The 26,233-nt window shown below is 33.1% G+C and overlaps 2 protein-coding genes across 2 annotated transcripts in view; one reads left to right on the forward strand and one right to left on the reverse strand.

The window, feature by feature from the left end:
• The first annotated feature begins 1,229 nt into the window (after positions 1-1,229).
• Positions 1,230-17,073, forward strand: LOC124365480 (NAD-dependent protein deacylase sirtuin-5, mitochondrial-like). The gene is made up of 7 exons (XM_046821463.1): positions 1,230-1,245; positions 2,527-2,558; positions 3,213-3,461; positions 5,654-5,874; positions 14,838-14,980; positions 15,874-16,024; positions 16,943-17,073. The coding sequence occupies exons 1-7, from the start codon at positions 1,230-1,232 to the stop codon at positions 16,995-16,997; spliced, it is 867 nt and encodes a 288-aa protein (XP_046677419.1). The 3' UTR covers positions 16,998-17,073.
• Positions 17,074-18,843: 1,770 nt separating this feature from the next.
• LOC124364579 (inactive tyrosine-protein kinase 7-like) overlaps positions 18,844-26,233 on the reverse strand; it is a 154,737-nt gene continuing 147,347 nt past the window's right edge. The window contains exon 17 of the mRNA XM_046820141.1: positions 18,844-23,440. Coding sequence (XP_046676097.1) covers positions 23,129-23,440 — 312 coding nt within the window. The 3' untranslated portion in view covers positions 18,844-23,128. The remainder of the gene's footprint in view (positions 23,441-26,233) is intronic.

Raw genomic sequence — 26,233 nt, forward strand, 5'->3', positions numbered from 1 at the left:
AACTGTAATTGCGTCAAAACAGTTGTGTAATTTAGGTATAATGAGTGTCGAGATCCCATTAGTATTTCCAATGTAATAATTCATCAATTGTATAAAAAGTATGGTACAACAACCATCTTCCTAGCTCTCTCTTCATGGCATCATAAACTGTTCTGAGATTTGATGAATTCAGGCAGGACATTGAAAAGCTGGGATCCCATGTATGATGGCTTCTCTGAATACAGTATCGCTTCGTGTGCTGATTGAGTCTGCAGTCCGAAGGGTATTGTGTCTGTACAGGTCTCTACCCCTTTTCAAGTTTTTTTTTTTTTTTTTTATTGTTGCACATTGACATTGTTAATTGAAGTACATACTTCTATACATCTATACATATAGAGACACCACAGTGATTATGCAGAGCTCAATAAAAGCATTTCTACAAGTTTGTTTAGGTTATAGATCTGCTAAAATGCGGATGCACTTTTTTGCATGGCAAGCAGTTTTTAATCCTTTTTACAACATAAAATCCTGTGAGCAGTTTTTACAAAGGTTGTCAACATGTGAGGTCAATTTGAGACTGTAATACCCAAGTATTTAGCTGCATGCGATGCTACAATGTTTGGCAGAAGTTCCACTTCCTCTTTTCTGTGTCCCATGACTAGTTGCTTGCATTTACTCGCATTTACCATTATGTTGTTGTCGTGGCAGTACTGAACAGCCATTTCCATTCCTATATGGGCTGACACTTCTAGGGCACTTGGTGTGCTGTATCGTCCGCTAATTATATTCAATATAATCATATCTTATTGGCTTGAAAAAATATCTTGGTTTGGTGATTAAACTGTACACTGATGAGAACACACACATACACACATTGAGTTACACTGAGTTTTACTGTTTTGAAAAGCCAGATGGCTGTTAGACGATGTGGAGCCATTGGCTTCCCAAAATGGTATTTGAAAACCACAGTCACTCCAGCTATCATGTGGCGTGAATCATCAAGGTCACCGGAAATGCAGAGGGCAAATCCAAAGGTCTTGTTCTAATAAAGGTGTACCATATTAGTTTCTGTTATATTTACTGAATTGTCCATTGTAATATACTGTTTAGCCTCGATATATTTCACAAAATCAACTATCATGACAGCTAGCTTCCTTTTCCCTTTGAAGTTAGATGCAATCCATCACGTTAAAAGTGATCAAGTAAACATTATTCACTTTCTTATATAGTTGTTTTCCAATGATATGTATATGGGTTCAGATCAAAGTGAGGAAGAATAGTTGTAATGCAAACTGGACACGTTATTCTGAAAACTAAGTTTATTTTCCAATTTTCTGTGGATAGTTTTTGAATATTTTTAAATGTATTATGGGCTCCCTCTGTTAATAACATCACTTGTCTACTAAATAACATCTACCCGACCTAATCTCAATGTTAAGGCCACTCCATATGTCCCTCTCTTGAAAATTACATTTAAATGATTTAGGTCTTTTTTTAGGTATCTAAGTATGTACTAAGTGGACACTTCCAATATGCATAGAACCCAGAATTCTAGTTTTCATTTTTAAAAGACGATTTTAAATGTAGGAGTAGAAAATTGATTTATTTAACTAAAATTCAAGATATCTCAATTTGATAACGGTTTGACTGAAATCAGACGAAAATTTGCATAGAAAATTTTAAATTAAAAACTTAGTCCATTATTGTACTAAACCCTGGTTATAGACTTTTACAGTAAGTGACTGGCACAAACATATTGTTATGTCCTGGATAATAAATTACATGTTGAAGCTTATTTTCTGATAGGAAATGTACAAAAACCACAACTCTTTATAGCGCAAACAAACCTAAAACAAGTTTTGAAAACGTAAATCAGCCATTTGATTATCCTTTTTTGAGCTCTACTATGCAGCTTGAATTAAAAATAACAAGGGGAAACCCCTGTTTTCTCCATCTTTGACTGTTTTTTTACATAATAATTTGTTGAGAATCCATATAAAAATAACAGGCAATAACACTAAATTTCAGGGTATAATTTTATTCTCAGATTTGTGACTAAAACTCGTGAAGCAAAGTCTCTCAGTAACAGTCCTTTTAGGATCTAATTAAATTTAGTTCATTAAGTAAATAAACTTATAAGTGTGAGGTAGTGATTTTTGGTTTTGTAATTACAATAGTTTTTGTTTTAAAGAAAATATTATAGTTGCTAAATACATCAAAATAGTATTTGTGTAACATGACACTGAACTTCAGGAATAATCTTTGGACAAATCAAATCAAATCTATTGTATCAAATAAAAGAATAAATCTTAAGTAGATGTATAAAAAATGAGTATTAAACATATAAAAATAAGTTAGGGATTAAATGCAAGAAAAATAATGTTAAAATTCCTTGTCATGAAATAAACGTTTAAACCACTACACAACATTGCTAATCTATTTCATCTTGTATCAGTTATAGTAACGAGTATTTGCTAATACACTAATTGATTACAGTTTGGAATTAGTCAAGTCTTACTTATCAATGTTTGTTAATTGTTCATGCAGAAAGCTATTTCAGTGTGCTAGAAATATTATACGTATTTAAACAATTTGTTATTACAATAATTAAACTTAAAGTGTTTGATTTAAATTATTTTTATGTGTAGCTTAAATTTATATGCAATAATCCAGTTTGCTTTTTCAATTGTTAATGTTTTCTTGTTCATGGTCCAGACTACTACTGCCACTGTAATGCTATAGAAGTAAATTATCAAAATTTTATTTTAAACTAAATTAAATGTAAATATTTAAATGATCAAAACCACAACATTGGAGTACTATGTACAATTTTAAATTGTTTGTGTTTATTTAATTTTTAAAACTAATAAATAATGTTAAATCTGAATGGAAGAGTTAATTCTAAATGTTGATGTTTGTATAACAAGAGTCTTGAATTGGGGTTAGTGACAAATAAATAAACGTTTTGTATGTTATTAACTCCACATTACAGAGTTATCTTTTTATTAGAACGACACTGATGATGGTTTAATACTGAAACACATCTCTGGAAATAAAATAATTTTAAAAAGTGTTTTAGTTGACCATTCAATATTCTAAAACATGTTTTACTTTGTGAATAACACTAGGATTTAATAGCATTTTTATAAGGAGGAATTTATTATTTAAATGAACAGAATTCATTGCTGCGTCCCAAACTTGAATCAAGACATCTCACAACATTTTTGTTTCAGAAATTGTACGATCCACCTTCGAGTGATGTTGAGAAATTCCGATCTTTGGTTAAGGAAGCAAAGAATATTATTGCAATCACAGGTGCAGGTATCTCAAGTGTGCCAACCTACAGCTCGGCGTGGGGACTCTGGCGGAACTTTGAAGGTTCTGACCTGGACAATGATTACACATTCGACAATATTCCATTCTTAGTCTGGGAGTTCACTCACTACAGGAGAGAGGTCATCTTAAAAACAGGCCCTAATGAGGTTAGTATTGTAACCCATAATTATCTTTCTTTTAAATGAAGAAGTATTGTAAAATTGCTGTAATGTAGTAACTTAGTACTAAGTACTTAGTAGGCTCTGTAAGTCAATATTACTTGGTTTACATTCTTGAGTGAAATTGTACCTGCAGTAAATGCATTAAAGGCAATTGGTTAAAGGGTTGCTTTCATCAATCACATATATATATATATATATAGTGAGTGGTAAAATATTTGTTGAAACAGCATTTTTGATTGATATTAAAAACAGCCTTGTTTTTAATAAAAATTAAAAAGAGATAAGGTACCAGGGAGTTTGAAAATTAAATAATATCCGTCCCCCTTTAAAAACTAGATCCACCCACAGAAAATTTTGAAATTGAAATTTAGAAATCGTATTATAAACCACTCTTTGCTTCAGTTTTGACTTAAATAGACTGTCCATTCTTCCATTTGGGAAAAAAGGACACTTCCTGAAATTTAAAAACTTTACGTAATAAATTGTTTTACAGTTTAAGTTGTCCATTAAAATATTATATAGATACTGTGTTTTTACTTTTTATGGATGAAATAATAGAAGGCTTAAATTAGAAATATAAAAAGTATATTCCCACAAGTATTAAAGTAGTGTATATTTTTTAGATGTACTTGATTTCAATGTAGTTATGCAAAACAATGTTCACAAATATGTACAGATAAAAAACCAATCATAGAAGGCTTTCCAATTACTTTACGATAAAAACAGGATTTCAATTATTATTAATTGTAAATACCAATCATCTTTCATTACACATGCTTTTTTAGATTTTTATAAAATCTGTTTGAACATTAGAATGTTCATACACTCTTAGGTGTTAGGTCCAATGACAAAGACTCATTAGGAACCTGTAAATCGAGGAGTGCCACAAGGCTCTGTCCTTGGTCCTCTTCTTTTTTCAATTTACATAGACGACTTAACTGCTATGATCAAACACTTTTTTTCACCCGTATGTTGATGATTTGCAAATTTACAGTCACTTTCCCATTTCAAACTATCCAAACGTTGTTGCTGACATGAACACTGACATTGACGCTATTGCAACGTGGACCTTCAAACATGGGCTGAAACTTAACGAAATCAAGACTCAAACTATTCTCATTGGAACTTCCAGACTTATGAGCAGTATCAACTTAAACAACTCTCCTACACTCATTTTGAACGGTCATCCTCTTTCATACAGTGACAAGATCAAAAATCTTGAACTGACTATTACAAAAAATCTTAGTTGGACCGATAATGTTACTGAGACTTGTGGCAGGGTATTTGCTGGTATTCATAGTCTTAAGCAATTTGTTATTTATTTACTCTTGAATTTGAAAGTAATGCTAGTGAAGACCCTGATTTTCTGCCATTTGAATTACTGTAGCCTAGTTATAAATGACATACGGTTGAGCTTTCGGACAGATTACAATGTGCTCTAAATTATTGTGTTCGCTTTATCTTCAACCTTAGAACACCCTTCATCAATCAGTTATATCTGCTAAAATTGAATCTACTCCGTCAGTTCCACATTCTTAGCATGTTGCATTCTATTTTGTATAAAAATTATTCTCCTTCTTATTTGTATGAACGCTTTTCAGAACGATTTCTGAAACAAGCAATTGGAATACTCGACATGGAGCCTCTTTGTTGTCTATTCCTGTTCATAGATCTTCTATTTATAGTAAATCATTCACAGCCTCTGCCTGTCGACTCTGGAATAATCTCCTGGATCATATCAGAGGTATTCGTAGTTGGGAACGGTTTTGGTGGTGCTTAAAGACCATCTGTTTCAGGCCTCGTCGGATTGACAATATCATGACATAGGGTATGGGACGATGGCTTTGTGTCAATGGTGATGGATGAATGTCTGTTAATTTTCTTCCAATTTTTATTTTACTTATTTATTTATAATTTCATGAAGGAATTTCTTTTCATTTTATTATTTTATATAAATATTAAAATAATATTATTATATAAATATTATTTTTAATGTAAAACAGTAATGTACATAGACTATACTGTGGCTCTGTTTTACACTAAAAGTATAGCTTATAAATTTATGGTTAGGTGTAAGAGAAGACTTAATAGTCCTAACCTCACCAATTGAATATGTTTTTCTTTTTGTTTAATAAAGACATCTTTCATTTCATTCTGATGAGTAGTGACTGTGGCAGGCCCAGAAGGCACTTGCAGATTACGAGAAGTACATGAGGGAGGAGGGGAAGGGCCGCAATATGACCGTGATCACGCTAAACACAGACGGCCTACACACTCTGGCCGGCTCTCGGCGGGTCATAGAAATGAGTGGCTCGTTGTTCAAGACCAAGTGTGTCAAGTGTGGCGACATACATGAGAACTGGCAGCAACCTATTGCACCTTCGCTGGCAGGCAAAGGGTAAATATTTTGTATATTTACATGACCCCACAAATAGTTGAAGGTATTCTGATAGTTCAAAAATGTAATTTGATTTTCAATAGAAATATTCGTTTTTAATTATTTTAATAAAGTGTCAATCTATATTTGTATATAAACATCAGCTGTGATAAAACATTCAATTTTGACCAAACTTGAAATGCAGGCATAGGTATTACATCCAATGTTTTCACTGTAGAGAGCTTAAAAATGTTATGTTACTACCCAAAAAGAACAATTTTCTAAAAAAAGATTTAAATAACTATTATTTAATTTTTTTTTTTAATTTAGCTCATGGGAAGCTTAAAATGGTACAAACTACAACAAATTAAATAAATTTTTTGCAGTGGCGGTAATTTTTTTCAAAAACATTATGAAAGGTTGTATTTTAGAGTTATATCAAATATAATTGAAAGAACAATAATTAAGTAATTTATAATGTTGTGATATTGCTGGAGGATTGTAAATAATACCTTTTACAAGATTGGAAAAAATAGATCTTACCATACTATAATTTGTATTAGACTATATAATAAGTTACCACTCTCAACCAAAGATCTATCTTTTTGTCTCTTTAAATGTAAATTACATAGATGGCTGGCTGCTCATCCCTTATTCAAATTCAAATTCTTTATTCAGCATGTAGACAGAGTTAACAATGTATATGCTAAGTCAACAAATCATAACAAAATATAATAATGTCTCTCAATAAAATAATTTTACTTTTTCAAGTTTACACTATCTTATCAGCTAAAAAGTCCTTAACAGAATAGTAAGCCTTCTCGATCAACGACCATTTCAATTTTTTTCTAAAAACTGTGTAATCTTGGACTAATCTTAAGCTTAATGGAAGACTGTTAAAAAGAATTACTGCTGAATATTTTTAATGATTTTCAAAAAATGAGGTGGAGTGTGGCGGGATATTCATAATGCATCTGGGTTTACTTCTTGTTCCATACATGTGAGTCGGAAAAAATCTATTAAAAAGGTGAAAGTTTTTATGAAGAAATGATAAGGTTTCCAGAATATAAATGGAAGGAAAAGTTAAAAGTTTGTTGGAGGAAAAAAGGTTAGCACATGAGGTTCTGGATGGGACATGACAAATTATTCTTAAAGCTTTCTTTTGAAGCCTAAACACAGACTTAGTTTTGGTGCTTTCAGAACCCCAAATGGAAACCCCGTAAGATATGAATGGATAGATGATGCCATAATAAGTAGCAGTAAGAATTTCAGTTGATGCGAAACGAGCCAGATTTCTGAGCACAAAATTACCCTGACTCAGCTTCCTACATACATGCTCTATGTGGAGATGGAAAGACAAATTGCAGTCAATAATAAGGCCAAGAAATTTTACGGAGCATTCTGAGAAAACAGCTTCATCACCCAAATGAATACTGAGCAAACTTTTGCTTGAATGGCTGTTAATTGAAAATTCAATTAGTGTAGTTTTTGAGACATTTACCTGAAGACTGTTTTGCTCAAGCCAATTAACAAGTGCATTCCCTTCTAAGAATGTGTCGAGTTCCAGGTGATCTCTGGAGGAATTAGAAAACGTTAGTGACGTGTCATCTGCATATAGGCACAAGTTTGGCACAGTTAAGCCCTTACAAAGATCGTTGATAAAGATTAAAAAAAGGACAGGGCCCAAAATTGAACCTTGGGGCACGCCCTTGCTGATAGTTCCTTTCGTGGAAAAACTATAATTGCAGATGTTATTTGACGCATCAATAGAACTCACCTTAACAAACTGTGCCCTTTTGACCAGATATGATTGAAACCACTGAAGTGCGACACCTCTAATCCCCATGATAGACAATTTATTTAGAAGAAGAACGTGATCAACTAAATCAAAGGCTTTAGTTAAATCAAAAAATAAGCCACTAGACCGGTTACCCGAGTCAATAGTATCAACAATGTTCTGCACGACACAGAACATTGCGTCAACAGTACTTTTCCCTTGGGTGAACCCATATTGATGTTGAAACATCAGCTTGTTGTGCTGTAGGAAGCTCCAAAGCCTTTTTAATACTATTTTCTCTATAACTTTAGAGAAGGTTGAAACTACAGAAATCGGCCTGTAATTTGAACAGTCCAGATTGCAGCCTTTCTTGTACAAAGGGGTGACCATAGCGAGTTTCAAACAGTCAGGAAATATACCCATTGAAAATGAATGATTAATCAATTCACTGAGTGGCTCTGCCAGCTCTAAGACTACGTTTTTCAACAAAGCAGATGATATTCCATCTGAACCAGCGGAATTCTTTGATTTTAGGCTGCGAACTGACTCAGCAATCTCCATAGGATTAGTAGGCGACAAGAAAAACGAATTCAGAGGACATGTGCTCAAGGCAGAAGAGCTAATATTAGGCGGAACCTTGTTGGACTTATCACCCACATTAAGAAAATAATCATTGAAAATATTACACACTTCTGAGGGATCATTAACAACCTCTCCTAAATTATTCCTGATTTCTGGTTTTTGGTACTTTTTAAAGTCATGTGAACCTCGACTCTGATTAACGATCCCCCAAAGTGTTTTGGTTTTATTAGATGACGTTCTGAGCCGCTTAGCCACACTATCAGACTTGAGTTTCAGAATAAGCTTACGATACAACTTCTTGAGGCCAAGATATCTTTGCCTAAGGGGGTGGACAGAAGGCAAATCTTTCGATTCCAAGTAAGAGGATCTTAACTGTTCCCTAACCCTTATTGCCGCACCATCTAGCTTAATCCTACACTTGTCCCTACTCTCTGAAGGGACCTTTCTCCTGACCAAGGGGAAACAAACGTTGAAATAATAGTCAATGTGACTCAAGAACAGCTCAAACTTTGCATTTAAGTCAGTCAATGAATACAAATCAGCCCAGTTTTCCTTATTCAAGTAATATTTGAAGAGACTAATGTTTTCCTCTGAGAAAACACGGTTGTAGCGGAAAAGAGCTGGGGATGACTTTGAAGATGATTGAGAGCCAACAATTGCAGCCTGTGCATGATGGTCACTTAAGTATGACACTATAACAGAGCTCGAAAAACAGGGTTCAGGTATATCTGTGTATATATGATCAATCAGGGTCCTAGACTTCTTAAACTCTCGTGTATACGAACGAATGGTTTGGCGAAGACCAAAGGACAGCATATCGTTTAGTACAGTTTTGGAGTCGTTGGAAGAACCCGCTAAATCAATATTGAAATCGCCCAGGACAATTGTATTTGCACTCCCTTTCATAACCTGTGAAAGACAATCATATACTTATACCCCAACTATATAAAGTTTTCCACTGCCTAGCTCAACAGAAATGGCCACCAATTCACAGAAACCTTCAACGCAGTAGTTAGAGACATCAATAAGGGAAAAGGAAGCATCTGGTTTAATGAAGAGAGCAACTCCACCCTTTTCCATTCCGGATCTACAGAACGAACTTGCCATCACATAACCATCCAATTGCAAAATGCCGAATTGGTTAACGTGATGCTCACTAATACACACCACCATTGGATTTTCTTCCTGAATGAAAAGCTGGAGAGTTTCATAATTAGAATTTAAACCCCGTATATTCTGATGAAGGACCTTCAGGGAGCTATTATGAAAGCCGTTGCGTACATCACCTGGACTGAAGTCCAAGGCAGAAGCAACGGGGGAAAAGTCACGTAGTGCTAAGATGGGGGATTGGGATGAGGCGTTGAATCGTTTCCCGACGTGAGAGCAGGAGTATCTGGTTCGGGTTCAGGTGTATAAGGTTTAGTTTCAGGAGCAGTAGGAGTATCAGGTTCAGGTGTACCTGGTTCAAAGGATTGTGTTTCGTCCTTATGAGCATTTATCTTACAAAGAATCTGATGCATTATGAAACCCAGTAGAAAATTACCCTCCTTATTCAGATGTCTACCATCCCTTGCAAGGTGACGCAGTCTTAAGCAAAAGTTTAAATCAACATACTGTACTCCAAAGTTGAAACACATCAACTCTATCTGCTCATTCAACATGCACAGAGTACCATACTTCAAATCACGCCTTATTGGAATACAATTTAAAAATACCTTAGAAGTAGGGAACTTAGTTTTAACAGTATACAAAAGATCTGCCATAGAATCTAGAATTAAACGTTTGCCACACCCCCCGTTATAACCAGATCCACCATTACAGCACAAGGGTACATCATTAGTGCCAACATTTAAATAAATAACCTTAGGCTTTTCATTTAGATAAGACATAAGTTTTTGCTTTATTGTATGTATTCTGGCTCCAGGATTCATATCAATTGTAGCACCTGAGTCGGAACACTGCTTGCCCGAGTATCTCAATAACGAATCACCAATAATCAAACATTAATTTAAAGGTAACTCATTACAACTTAGGTTTTCATTACATGAAATATCATTAACAGTCAAGGGGCTATCGCTAACATTACTTTTATTTGCATGTATGTTTTTCTCTTTTGGCTGAGTTCGATCTGTTACAGAGACAGAGGAATGAGATATCACTGAGAGCTCCTTAGCTGGCTTAGAAGTCCCGCATACACCAGGGGTCGTGTTTAACTCTGTACAGTCGTCAACATCAATATAACTCAGGACAACATATTTATTCCCGCACTCGATTGACACTTCTTGCCGAGGAAGTTTTGTTTGTTTAGATCGTTTACGCTTTGAATTTGATTTTACAAGTTTCCACTTGTCACCTTTACATCTAACAAGTTTTACAGTGTCAACTTTACAGCTAGTAGTATGAGTATTGTTATCTAACTGAGGGGGGGATGATTGCGACTGGTTGTGAGAAGGAGAGCTCGAAGGTATGACAGAGTTGAGGGCAGGTGAAGGACAGTCAGGTAAAGTTACAACATTACAATAGAACCAATCAGTGAATTCTTCCTTACGTCTAGGAGAACAATAATAATTAACAATGAATTTTGCATTGACAATTACATTGAGACCACATTCAAAATCATTCGCCTGTTGTTGACATTTGATCTCTACTAGACTAGATTGAGGTACATTTAAATTTCTTAAAATGTTTACTGCTGAGCTCAAATTTACACCCAAAACAGAGTCAATGTGGTAAGCCTTACATACACCTCGATCAATAAATAAAAGGGACCAGTGTGTTCCAGAGTCAGCTCTCTGCTTATCAACACTGTTATTTACACAAAGAAATACATACTTGGCATTATTGAAAGTGGAGTTGGACAAAGTGTCATTAATCGCCTCAGGTGTACCAACTTTTAACAAATGAGAAACAGCTGGGCTAAACAATAAAATTTCATCTCTACCCTTCACACTATTAGCAATAGCTGAAAAATAATCCGAAATAATATGCTCCTCAACCCATTTGTAAGAACTACATTTTTTGTCACTAATAATATTTACACTGAGTTCAGCAGTTAATAAATCTAGCTTATAACTGAGATTTTTTATAGTTAAATCGTTTTTTTCATTGGACTCAGACGACAACAAAAGCTTGGCTTTAATACTGCGAACATCGTCAGACAAGGTGTTGTTCTCGGCGATGAGCGTTGAGATGTGAAGCTCTCGCTGGCGTAGTTCATCAAGCAACGATTGGACTTGTTTTTTAAGGTCGACAATCTCAACGTTCGATTCGTCCAGGATTTTAAAAGAGTTGTTCATTTCGTTCCTTCTCTGTTCCTTTTCTAAGTCAAGCTTCGTTGAAAGTAACTGAAGTTCATTACTTGAATGAGTGAGATCACTTAGGCAGCATTTATATGAGGAGTTTTGTTTATCAATTTTATTTAGAAGATCACTGATGTGTATATCAAGGTTAGTGAAATCAAGTTCTGGATAGTTAGTCATTAGAGCGTTCAGCTCAGAAGTCAAAGAAATAAGACAGATCTGAAGATCGTCGTCAGTTTCGCTTGTAAACAATATCTCCTCATTGTTAATCATCTTGCGAAAAACAAAACTCCTTCAAACTCCTTCCTGATTACAGTTTTTTATGACTTGTCAAGGATTTTATTTATTTTTGCTGGCCAATGTCTATGCCCTTTAATAATCACTTTAGGTGACGCAATGTCAATCGCCTACACATAAGTAACTGCAAGCCCAAATACACGTAAGAAATGTAGTTGCAGCGTAGAAATTGAAGGCGCAACAATAAACCTTCACAGCGGGTAGGTACAGCCGAGCTGGTCTGGCCGTACTGTACAGCAGTTAGTCACAAGCGGGGACAATCAAGCGGCGGCGGCTGCAGTTGGTAGCGGCGCACACTGCCTGCGCATAGGATGAAAGCGTTGACAGATAACGAGTCCACTGCGGCCTGCTGTGTTCAATCTGGTTAGTCACAGAGCGCCACATTCAACTACTTACAAATGTCCAGCGCCGTCGATAAACAAAATTAACGCACTGGATCTCGATAAAACTACCGGACAACACTGGTAATACAATTCACCGGTAATAACGGCGAAAAAACATATAGTATCAATGAATTTTTAAACATGCCAAATTCAGAAATAAATGTTTTCTAAGTCTGTTAAATATGTAAGATTTATCTATTTTACTTATTGATTATTCATTTTAGTTTATTGATTTAGTTTAAGATTTTATTTGATATTTATCAATGTTGTTTTTATTTAAGAATTACGTATAGCAAAATAAGTTTTACGTAGCAAAAATCATGTTTTATATTATCAATTTACGCTAATCTAGTCCTACCTAAGCAGTATAAACATTACCTATGGCAAGTTATGATTTGTAACACAAAATTATGACCATGTCGGTTGCTATATGCCTGAAGACAATAAAGGTTTTGATTTGATTTGAGTAGTTATTGCTCTCTGAACACCAGCTCAGGCTCAGAAGACTGACTATGAAGGGTATAGGATCCTTGGCTTATCTGTATGGAGAGTCCAAGTCAGCATGATCACTCCACATTAGAAACTTATGAGAGCTATGACTCAATATGAATCGAAATGTTTCACTAATAATATCAAGGATAACAGTATTTTGTAATAAATTATACACGTTATCTCAAGAATTGGTATTTACTCTCTTCTCCGGGCTTAAAAATGTAAAACATATGTTGAAGTGTGTAAGATACAATACAAAAATAAATAACAGTCTAAAAAAACCTGGCATCAAACTCATTTAAGTTTAAATTGTTGAAAAAAAGCTATACATAAGCACCACAGTCACAAGAAGCATCAGGAAAAACCACTACACAACAGAGACAACAGACTATAACACACGTTGTACACAGTACAACAGATGACACTGACAGATAAGAGATGTTTTTTTTTCTTCATTAAAATATATTGAAAGTTTTTATCTTGAATAAGTCAGTAGTAAATCTGTATTCCACTAGTTTTTCTAGAATTAATCCCAGCTGACTTAAAAGTGATATATTTCTAGATGAGATTGCAATCAACTGGAATTGTTCTGCTCTTTGCTAATTATTTGTTTCAAAATTATATTTATTTGGACTGACATGCACACTGTGCTTCATAACTGAATTGGTTGGTACCATCAACCAACCCTTGAATCATTTGAAATCTCTGCTCTTACCAAGACAAATCCAGGATAATTCTCAGAAGAAATTTTCTGTGTTTGAATTGAAATAAAAATCGTTTTTTCCCTGGTTAATGTACATTTCATAATTGTGTTTCAGATTTGTTTAACATACAAATTCCTGTTAAAAATGAGAGTAGACAATTATACAATAGACAAACTTCTTTATTTACATATTCTTTGAGAACAGTAATTGTGTCAACAATTTTACATAAAACAAACAGTTTGGTTAAAAAAAGTTCAGATATTTTTCTTGATTAAAATGTATGTAAAGTTAAAACCAAGTGAGATTAGTCTGGTTGTTCCTTCAGTTGACAAATTCTTCCAAGGTGTAGAAGGTGTGCTCCAGCAACCACTCCATGAGATACTTGTTGAAGGTTTTGCTGTTCAGGTATCAGGTTGAACAGCTTAACTCCTGTCTAGCAGGTTTTCTTCTCGTAGAGGAACGTGTGGTGAATCGGCATAGCAAAGTTTGTGTTATTCCTAGTGCTGTATTGATGAACATCTCCTAGTCTCTGGTGATTCCTGTCTACTGCATGTTAGACCACTTCAAGAATGTAAAGTGATGTGATGTCAGTATTTTAAGTTCTTGGAACGCACTTCGACAAGAGTCATATTGGTTTAGGCCTATTAAAGTTCTCACTGCTTTCTTCTGTTGTACCAAGACTCGGCTTACATTCCTGGTAGAGGAGTTTCCCCAAACTTAATTCCATACAGAATATGGGACTCAAATAGCGAGTGATATGCTACTTTTGCTGTTTCAAGGTCACAGGAGTTTTCTATTCTTTTGAGTCCATAGAGGCTGGTATTTAATTTTCCACAAAGGTTGTGTACATGTGATGCCCAAGTGAGTTTGCTGTCAATTATAACTCCAAGATGTATTGCTCCACTTTGTAGTTCAATGTCTGGTAGCCCTGGCAAGTCAGTGGTTCTGTTTCCGAAATTTACTTGTTGAGTTTTTTCTCATTAAGTACAAGAGAAAATTGTTTTGACAATACTGCTTAGTCATGTTGTATGTAACAAAGGATGAAATTTTTAATGTTTTTTTCTGTTTGTCAGCAACGGAATAAAACATATTCTTGAAATTATCTTGGCAGCTCATTGGTCAGCAGGATAAAAAGATTGGTCCTAATACCAAGTCTTGAGGTACACCTTTATTGATTAGGAGTAAAGGTGACCTTGCTTTATGGGTAGTGTGGTTTTTGGTGAATGTTAATTCTACCGTTTGTGTTCTTCCTGCCAGATAGCTTAAAAACCAATTTGCAGCTTTGCCTTTTATTCCCATGCTCTTCATTTTGTTTAGCAGTGGAGAGTGCTCTAAAGTTTCAAGTGCCTTACAGAAGTCAAAGAGAAACCCAGTAACATTAATAAGTATAAGATAAATATATTTTATCTCTTTAGTGTTACACACAAATATTATGTTCTGTTTGTTGCAGAAACCCCAGTGCACAGTTGGACTATGTGCAGGCTGATGAAGAAGCAGTGCCTCACTGCTCCAAGCCTGGCTGTGACGGACGACTCAGACCACACGTTCTCTTCACCGGCGAGGACATGTCAAAACATGCAGTGGACAGTGCCGGTAAGATAACTACTCTGCAAAATAAACGGGAATCCACTCCAGTTTGTTATTTTACAGTTCTTAGGATTGCAAATTCTGTTATAGGTGTATATTTTACATTATCAAAAACATAACAGTATAAAAAAATGAAAAAATTGTAGACATTTTCAGAAAAAAACTATTTGGATTAAAATGTTCATATTCAGATACAGATATTTAACACAAGTCTATACATTCTAGTTTATATTTTATGAAATTAATTGTATTTTGTTGTTTTGACAAAATTAGTACCTAAACTGGTTCTTAAGTACAGTTCATTTCTCTAAATGTTATACCAAATTATATTACTAACTCTACAAAATGTTACAATATAATTTAATTCAATTTACTTCTCATTTATTTACTAACAATGGGAAAATAAAAATAACAAAATAAGTTATATTTGATCACTCTGATGTTGTTTAACCTTAAATAGAAGTGAGGGAATCATAGGCTTACTCTTTTTGAGGAAACGGCTCTTTTATTGCATGTCTATTTTGGAAATTTGTTTCCTCTCTTACTTTTATACTCCTTTTGCTATAATTTTGTTTATCTATCTATGTAACAATAAAAAGGGCAAGATAGTTAGAGATGACAACATTACATTTATAATCAGTGATTAAGTGTTAACAGCCAAGCATGTAATGAATATAAAACTCCAAAGACAAAAGTCCTTTTCTAAATCAATATTATATTTGTCAGAGGTAGAAACAGAGAAATTTGATTCATTTCGGGAAAACAAATTTCTATATGATACTGTTTTTAATTATCTTGTGAACTGATCTTGGCCAATCTAGATATAATGATATTATGAATCTCTAAATTATTCAATGCCACCAAACCCGATGTTTTATGTACAATGTGTGATTGTGCAGAGGATGCTCTAAGGTTGGCAGACCTGTGCCTAGTGGTAGGCACGTCCTCGTCAGTGCGGCCAGTGTCAGAGTTTGGCCCCACTCTCGCTGGCCGCGGAGTGCCTGTTGCTGAGTTCAACATAGTCAACACTGATGTCACCATGTACTTTCCGTAAGTATTTCTGCTCTGATTACATCTGTTTACGCATTTATTTCTTAATACAGTAAAACTTTAATCCGGAATTCTAGAGTCCGGAATTTTCAATAATCCGGCATCAACAGCAATAAGACAAAAATTATAGAATTACCTTCACAATGAACATTGTAAAGTGAGCAACTCAACAGCTCTGCCGACACTCAAGTGCCATAAAGCGTTACGCTCTGAACAGTAAACTTCATACTGTATTCAAATGTATTTCATCATGTACTGTACTTAAAAAAATGCATTGTAATATTTCTCCTGTTCTTATATATTGGTATATATATTTTAAATAACCCATGTTTAAATAATAAGTACATATAGTAAAACTTTTTGGTCCAAATTTTGTTATTTTTTATACGACTCCTGTACTTTTATAAATAACCTCCATAGTCCGGAATTTTCTTTAATTCGGCAAGCGTTTAGTCCCAAACATGCCAGATTACAGATGTTCTACTGTACTAATGTTGATCAGTGACAATTTCGAAAGCAAGTTATAAATTTACAAAACCCTTAAATTTTATTATGGGTCCTTTATTTCCTGCACCCTAATGAATTCAAAATGTTATTTACTTTGTTTATTTATAAGCTCCTTAAATTTATTTGACTAACAGGTCATGACTGAAATACAAATCAATACTCTTAACTGCACAGATCAATCTTATTCCAGCACTGAGGAAGTGTTTCATTTAGGGAAAAAACGACAAGAAGAGCCCAGGACAACAGAAGCACAGTATATTACTATAGTATTTGTGCCTTAACACTTTCAGTTTTTATTACATTTTTCAAATATAAGGATCAATTTTAAAATTGGCTACACTAATATAATCTGTCCCTGACAGAAAAAGTGTACTGAAGCTGTATTATGAATATGTATTACATTTGTTTCAGGTTTCAGTTTAAGGGAAACTGCACAATTACACTGCCTCAAGTCTTAAAACACTGACGAAGAAGATCTTCAACATTTTGGTTGTGGTCAGTATTTGAAGTCTTTAATCAAATACAGATGAATGTTTATTGAATGTATTTGTGTTTTATTAACTTTTATACAGACAAATCTGTAATGAAGCCCTTTAAAAAACGATTTTAAAATCGTTACTTATCTTAATTGTTTGTATCAAAATCATGTATAAAGGAAAAATGTCATGCAAAATCTTTCACGTTTCCATTCTGTAATATATGTAATAATGTCAAATAAACTTTTGATAGTTTATCATATATCAAATCTAGACCAAATAAGCATAATTAAATGAAGAAAGCAAACTTTGACAGCACTAAAAATGTTTATTGGACTTTCATCCCTTCAAAGCCGAACCCACAATGTCACCTTTTCCAGCATCACTGCTGAAGAGATGGAGATTAAGAGTCATGTTGTTTTAATGCGGATACACCAGTTTTTGAATAGTTTAAATTTACATCTAAACCTAAAATAAAACCATTTGAGCGGAATTTTCTTGGTGGGTTAAATTAAATTCCCCTAGCATTAAAATAAACCTGCTTAATCTTATTTACTACTCTCTTGTTGAGTCATACCTAAAATATAGTTTATTGGTCTGAGGTGCGGCTACCCTAACACAGATTAATATAAGTTTTGTATTACACAAACAAGCCATTTGTGTTCTTGCAAGTCTAGGTATACTCATTTATTACTGGTAAAGATTACATGGCAATTTGTCATACATTGTCACATTGAAAACACATCATTGTACATTTCTATGTTAAAAACAATGCAATCCTTCAGTTCATCCAAATTTTTTAAAGAAGCAATACATTAAATAAATAAAAAATCAATTAAAACAAATTAATTAATTAATTAAAAACCCCTTTACAACACCCAATAAAAGAATTTCTTAAGATCAACAGTAATTGTTTAATTCATCATTAATCCCAAAAATTTCATCCACTTCATAAAATGGGTTTCCCAAGAGGAAAAAGCCAAGTTGTCTTTTGAATATACCAATTGGCAGTGATCTTAATCTATTTGGCAGTGCATTTCATAATTATGGTCCAGGAGATAAGGTTGCTAATGAATATTGTTTGGAATTCAGGTTTTTGGTTACAATATTGTTTGCGTACCTTGTGTTATATTGGTGCATGTTTTGATATGTTAAGTTGTTTGACGTAGCCATATAAAGCAACAGTTTATATACAACTTAACAAAGGACTGTCATAATATGAAGTTCTTGAAATCTTTGTTTACATGAATCTTTATAACCAATACCAGAAATGTAACGACCTGCTTTTTTTGTATTAATACAATTTTATTAATAATCTTTCTTAAATGTATTTCTCCATATAAACCAATTGAGAGTAAAAAATACATAATATACTATTTTAAGAGCTTTTTCAATGGAGAAATCGGACAGTTTTCTAATCATAAATATTGTTTTAGATAACTTTAAACAAGGTATAAAAGGTGAACGAGACTCTTTTAAAAGAGCATTCAAAGAATTAAATTTGTTAACACTACCATCACTATACATTTTTAAAACTGTTACGTTTGCAAAATTCAGTAGTGTATCAGTGATTGATGGATCCATGGTACACGGGCACAACACCCGATCATGTTTGAACCTCCGACAGACACCGCACCAGTCAGCTTTGGCTGCAGGTTTGCCTCTTAATGTCGGCACCAGGTTATTTTGGAGGCTTTCTGATTGCCTAAAGTCATCACCTCTGGGATTTCCCGTGATACACGTGGGAATGGTGAAATTGTAGTTGCATAAACTATACAGTCTAACCATTTGGTGGAGGGTAAACAAAGGAAAGACACGGGAAAAAATTAATTTCGATTCGATTCAAACAATCATGTATATTTTACTTTATATAATGTACAAAATGAGTACAAAAGTGGAAAAAAGAACTCTAAAGTATAATGTCATATTATCACAACTTAATTAACCTAAAAGTAATAGTAGATTACTATAAATAATAATGCAGGCAAAAAATTAATTTACATTATTTTACTTTACGATTTATTGTTACAAATAGTTTAACCCTAGATCTGTCCAATGTCACAGTGACACACTCAAAATGGTCGCTCCATTTTCTTCACCTTGCAAGCTTTTTTTAATTGCCAAAAATGTAAGGCCTACTCTAAATGCATGTTGTTACACATCAGTTTTCTTCTTAAGAGGTGTCTCTGTCACCCTTGCTACTAAATTTTGTGAAATAATAAGTGTTAAGAAAAAATTATTTTTTATATGAAATTAATTCAATTTGTTTCATAATTTTACACAAAAACACTTTGCAAATCTAAGTGTTTTGGTAAAAATTCAAGATAAAAAAGTTCAATAAGTTAAAAAAAATAAAACAATACAATTTCTGTACAGATGTAGATGGTGCTTTCTTCGTAAATTATTTTATGAAACCTGTTAATAATGCAGACAGTTGCAAGGATGTGTAAAACGAAGTAAGTCGATAAATTTGCCCTCACATTTAAATAGAATTATTTTTATGGAAGAAAACTAAAAATGATAACGGAAATTAGTCAGCTTGAGGTAATAATAAATTCATTTTTTCTCAAGCAATCAAATAAAAGTTTCAGTTGTAATATTGTATGTATTTAAATATTTGAAAACTACGTCAAAAAGTCTTACTTTTGTTTATATTTTTTATAGTTATATCTCATTACCGTGTAGCATAAGCTAACAGGACACATACAACATATACAAACAGTCAAAAAAACATACAGCAAAGATCAAAACTTATTAGATCCTTAACATTTAACTCTTGCGTTTCATACAACAATGTTATATGTTAATAAAATTTCAATTCATTTCAATTTCAATTAAAATTTTTTTTATTTCAAAAGGAAAATTGGTCCTAGCATTAAGAGGCACTAGTCCTCGTTAACTTATCATGTTCAATAAGTTAACATTATAGTATTATTATGTTTAATTGTTTAGGATTTTTCTGAGCTAGATCAATAACTTTGGATATTAAACATGCACTATTTGTTATTATTGGCAAAAATAAAAAATATTAAGAGATAAATATATGCATTTATTTCAGGGAGACTTATTGTGAGGACAAAAAACCTGGAAGCTTATAAATCTGTAAACTTCAAGATTCAACTACTCTTTTGTTATTTCAAGTTGATCAAATGACAACCAGCCTTTGTCATTTATGAATTGATCATGTATCACTTAACTAACCTTTTTTCAATAAAATTTATTCTTGTCAGACACAAGAAAATATATTCCTCTCTTTTGATTGTTCTAGGTCATCAAGATGATTAACTCTCAATATGGTATCTTATATAACCTCTCCTTCCAATTAGTATCAAAGAAGTTTCCTTTTAGTAAATTGATGTTATTTGAAAAATCTTCATCAACGTACATCATTATGATGCAAACAGATCCGGGATACAAACCTATCCACAGTTGTTGTTAACACAGATCTAGGGTTAATAGGTCTTTGAGATCCATGAGCAAGTTGGGAATGTTTAGTGATTTTTATAACCATATGTTTTCATTTTGTCTTGGAAATGTTCTGCAGAATGAAAAAAAAAGTAGTTTTAATTGTATTAAAGTGAACTGATCCTTTGATCAATAATTTTTGATATTATTCAGTTTCACTTATAATGATGTAAAACCAAAAATAAATGTCAAACAAAGGCGGAGACAGATAAAATAATAAACATGGAAAACATTGAGGCGATTTCCTTCTGATATTTTCACTTTTTTATTCACAATAACATTCAGAATCTAAAAATAATAAAATTTTAAAATGTCTATAAAAATATATTGCAACCACATTTTATGTTGGTATTAATCCAATTTATGAAACAAGCATTGTAAGACCATTGATGGCTTATTCAATTTAAAAACCAAACTTGTTTGCAACTAGGCCCTAAAACCTGTAGCCATTAACTAAACTTGCAAAGAATCTTATTGGGGCAAAACGAAACTACTGAATTTTTTTAAACTGTCATAGTAAACAGAGACAATTATTGTTTATGAAAATATATTTTTATATTGACTAGAACATAATAGAACTATATAATACACAATTAGAGAGAAAGGGAGCCACATTGATCACAGACGGTCACACATCTGACTGACTACCTAACACTAACAAGAAACTACAACTTGGCTATCAGAGTATAAAACTGTACAGAAACAATACCGTTACAACTGCAGATATAAAAGTAAGTACACAATAATAAATATTAACCTTATAAAACTCTATGTCCTATATTTACATGTAATACGTACTATAATATAATTCAATGCTATCAACGGTGTTTAATTTATTTTTTAAATATAACAATTCTGTTGCAAATTTGCAGCCAAATAACGATCCATCTTTCTCTGATCACTTCAAACTCCAGAATATTTTAAAATATCAATTATATTTTTCACTATTATTAAATATTATTCCCACTTTTGTCATCTACAAAACAAAACATAATTTTTATAACAGCATTAGACTTGTATTGAAAAGAGGGAAGGGATAAAAAAAATTGGTGGAGAAGTTGACTCCACGGTTTTTTATTTATTGTAATAGGAATTTTTCCTAAGGTTCAAATTTTTTAAATTTTGGGTGTGTATTTCCAAAAGTGATATTTTAAAATTTAAAACAAGTTTAATTCGTTATTGCGAATTATCAACTGTAGTAAACAGAACAACTTTCAATAATAATATTTAGTATTCCATTATTTTTATTCATTTATTTACTTATACATTTCAGACAAACTGAGTTAATTAAACAGTAATAATAACTAACATCAAGTAAAAATATGTTTGTTTAAAATAGTTTAAATGCTCTATTATTATTTTGTGTTGTTTACCAGAATTAGATTATAAATTCATAAAACTTTTAATTCAAATAAAATATTGTAATGGAATTTCCAAAATTAAGTCTGATTATGTTCAATTGCATTTTCTTACTAGAGGGAGGCAGTGATGTATTCTTTAATTAAATGAAAATCTTAAAATGAAATATTGCTTCCTACAAGTTTACCATAAGACATTTTCTCTTAATTACGCTATGGGCCATTTTATACTAATCTCAAAACTAATGCTAAAGTTAATCTTACTTAAAAATGTACAATATAAATGCATTTGGTACTTTTATTTCATAAGGCTATATACAAAATGTGTATGTCTGTAAAAAACAACAATACTTAAAATCAATGAACAGTTTCTTACAGTACTATCCTTGATTAAACATTAAACATCTCACTGTTCTATACTCTTTCTTATTACAAACGATGGAGGTATTTATTTATTTATTTATTAAAAAACTGTAGATTTACAGGAAAGTAGATTAATGCAATAACGAAGATTATATTGCATTGCAGCTCACTAAGATGTCTTTCCTTCAGATAAAATAATTTTAACTGACATTTTGGCTAAACACAGAATAATGTCCCTTGTTTATAAATTATGTCACAAAACCAGTGTCAACGAAGAAACTAAAGGATCGTTGTAAACATAATAGAAATATACACTAAAAGTAAAAGTTAATTACAAAATTAACTAGGAATACTTAAGATTACACTTACGACTGCAACATCTAATAAAATTATTATGAGATAGTGCAGTTTATGCTGCATAAATATACAGTGCTCGATTACCTCCAGAGGCAGTGATGACGTTTTTGTTACGTAAAGAACTGCAGAAAGAGCAGTCCGTAAAAAGTGTAAAAGTGGAAACACTGTAAATTGAAATAATGGATATAAAATTATATTATAATGCCCTCATTAGCATTTTTATATATGTATACAAATATCAAAATATGGAAATATTACTAATTTCTGTGCAGATTTCAGATGTGACATTATTTTTTAAACATCTAAATAATTAAAATGCATAGCAAAGGTTCTGTGAGTTACATTTAGATATTTTTTTATTTGAAAATACTGCATAATTCCTCTTTTGAAAGAGGTCTAGTTTCAAATATCTGTTATACAGTTGTGTAAAAGTTGAGAAATTAACTTAACCACTATATTATTAATTTCGGCATTTTAGCTTCAAAAAGCGCCTAAAAACTTATTTTGATCTGGTGGTGTTTTTTATGTATTTTCCATACAATTTGTTCTCGAAGAATGCAGCTAGATGGATAGCAAGCTTAGCTGCTGACTAGAGCAGGATCGTTGACCGTGACTGCGACCTGAGAGAACGTTGGCCGGTCCCGTGGACTCGGCTCCCAGCACTTGGAGAGCAGTATGCGCAGGCCCTCCGGCATGTTCTTGTGAGGTTTCCAGCGCAGCTCGCCCCCCTCCAGTGCTGCCATCACTTCCCGGTCCGACATCTTGCCGAATGGCAGCTCCCCACGACTGAAGATCTCCCACACGGTCACAGCAAAGGCGTAGATATCGGACTTGCACGAGAAGTCATCCTCGGCCACGGCTTCGAGCGGCATCCACCGCAGCGGGATCAGCTGTTGGAAACATTATTTGTGAATTCCCTGACTAATCATGTTTAGTGTACATTAAGCCTCGTGTTCTCTTCTGAGGGTAAAATTTACTCAGAAATAAATTTAGCGGAAATAACACTAACTATACAAGATAAAATGCTTATTTAATCTGAGGCATGCTTGAACAATAAATGCTATTTTAGTACAAATAAGTTGTACAAAATTACTTTATTTTTATTACAATATATCTACTGTAAACTAGACTAGGTATTTCGCTAGAATATTCTGAAAAGAACAACATTTGTGTACATGGAAATTTTAGATATCGAAAGGAAAATTGAAAATTAAACACGAAAGAAGCATTACATATCTATTTAAATTATAATAAAGATCCTTATAACATTTTAAATGGCAATCTAAAAAATAAGACAAACCCTATCTTTGAAAAATTAAAATACTAAATAAAGATTATTAATCAAAATTACAACTGTGTCATATAAATTTAACATCTGTTTAAATGGTACACATGTGTATATTTAATTGTTTAATATTAATTTAGAGGTTAATGCACACACTGATGATGGTTTAATACCGAAACACGTGTATTACAATAAAATAAATTTTTTAAAGGGTTTTAGTTGACTATTCATTATACTAATATAAAGATAACCCTGTAATGTGGAGTTAATAACATAATAAATATTTTATAAATATGTATTAACCCTCCGTAACACGCGTGACGTTGAGTTACACAATCACACGCGCGCGGAGTGTGTGACTCCACTATTGATATATTTTTCATTTTCTTAACAAATCCTAATTCTATGAAGATTTTGTAAACCTTTTTTAGTATTTAAAACATCTAATTGTGTGTTTACACATGCTTTTTTTAATTTTGGGTGGGTGTATGCATGTGTGTTTTGTAATAAAAATACGATAAGTTTTTATGAAGAATTTAGTTTATTCATCTACAACTAATATTATAATTGAAAAGAATCACATGTTTTAATTTATATAAATGATAATAAAATTATAAACATTATTAGCATAATAATAAAAATAAAATATGATAACTTTAATTTAAAATATTGTAAAAGTTATGTTTAACTTAGAAAAATTGGGTGTAGAATGAATAACGTCTTACCAGCAGGTCAGTCTTCGCCTTGTATTTCTAGTACTTATTCATGACTAAACAATAACTGTTCATACTTCCTATTCAAGACTTTACAAAGTACAGTATTTTTACAACTAGATAATTTATAATTAACTAAATGTTAAATCTATAAGAAAAATGCCTTGAGTAAAGTTTTAACAAATGTTGATCAGTTAGAATCTGAACCTTTCTTCTATAATTTGAACTTTGGCATCACAGTCCCTGCACACATAGCTTTCAATATGTTCCATACACACATATTTGTGGCATCCCTTACATGTGAAACGGGTTGGTCTGTTCTTTTTTCTGTCACAAAAGCTACACCTTCCATGAGTTTTCTCCCTTTGATCCAGTACATGATTTGGTTGAGTTGCTGGCAGTCCCAATATTTCCCCCAGACGTAATCTTATTGACGTTGGGATGTTTGTCTTCGCAACTCTTGCTCTTATGTAGTCATCAAGTAGGTCTTTGGCCAGTGTTTTAAGAAAATCTTTTCTCAGCAGGTTGGTGTTTCCACTGTTGGCCTTATGCATTACATAGGCATTGATGCCTCCAATGTTCAAAAATAAAAAAAATACCACTAATGTCCACCTCCTGGTTATTCTTTGCAACAGAATACGAGCACTTCATCTCGTCGACTTTGTCTACACCTGATTTTGTTGCATTATAAAATGTAATATTGCTGGTTTGTGCACTTCATTATTTTCATCAGTTTCCACTTCATCTCGTTCGTAATGAAGTGTTGATAGGGCCAAGACCACCCTTGTTTTTCTTGGGTTTGTAAGAGACAAGTGTGGTATTTTCTCTAAAAGCGAAAACACTTGAATCTACTGGGCGATTTTTTTACTTCTTTCATGAAGTTTGGGATTCCCCTTCGGATGTTTTAATTGTACCTACAAGAGTAAGCTTGTCATTTTCCAATAAGTCTTGAGCTAAAGGTATTGACACAAACCAGTTGTCACAGGTTATATTGCGGCCACTGTTAGAGATTGGGCGCACAAGACGTTTTACGATTTCATGTGATGAGTTTCCGCATAAGTAGGGTCCTGGTTGCTGCCGCCCACAGTAAACCTCAACATTGTTTTGTGTAGTACATCTTAGCATCACACAAAGCAAATATTTTTAAGACCGTATTTGGCGGGCTTGCTTGGTATGTACTGTTTAAAACTGCAACGCCCACGGAAAGCACCCAACATTTCATCGATGGTTACTGTTTCAGATAAACTGTAATGTTTCATGCAGTTGTCGTTAAATTTGTCAATAAGAAATATCACAGCTGCAAGCATGTCTGTAGCTTTTCTCGTACCTCTGGTCCTATAATCATCAAACCGCAAGCATTTTAAAATGAACTTGAATCGGTTAATATTCATTGTCAGCCTAAAATATTCTATGCCTGTACCATCAGTACGCCATAGGTCCTCAAGTCTTGTATGAGATAGCTTCATGGAGCCTGCAAGGAAAAGCAGCCCTAAACAGGCCTTCAAGTCAACAACAGTTATGTCACTTGCGTCTCGGGGTCTCTGGTAAAATTAGGGCGTTGGCTAGAAATATAAATGTTTGTACATCTCACTATCTCCTGTAACATTTCATCGGTAAAAAGTAGCTTCAGTGCGTCCAAAGGGCTTTCAGCATTACGCTCATCTGAACGAACGCCAGGTAGATGT

This window comes from Homalodisca vitripennis, chromosome 6 (genome assembly GCF_021130785.1).
Source record: "Homalodisca vitripennis isolate AUS2020 chromosome 6, UT_GWSS_2.1, whole genome shotgun sequence".
In the NCBI taxonomy this organism is placed as follows: Eukaryota; Metazoa; Arthropoda; class Insecta; order Hemiptera; family Cicadellidae; genus Homalodisca; species Homalodisca vitripennis.

Bases quoted from the DNA above. Each gene is read 5' to 3' on its own strand.
- LOC124365480 (XM_046821463.1), top strand. The intron at 5,875-14,837 runs GTAAATATTTTG...TGTTTGTTGCAG, and splicing joins CCTTCGCTGGCAGGCAAAGG to AAACCCCAGTGCACAGTTGG. The intron at 14,981-15,873 runs GTAAGATAACTA...GTGATTGTGCAG, and splicing joins ACATGCAGTGGACAGTGCCG to AGGATGCTCTAAGGTTGGCA.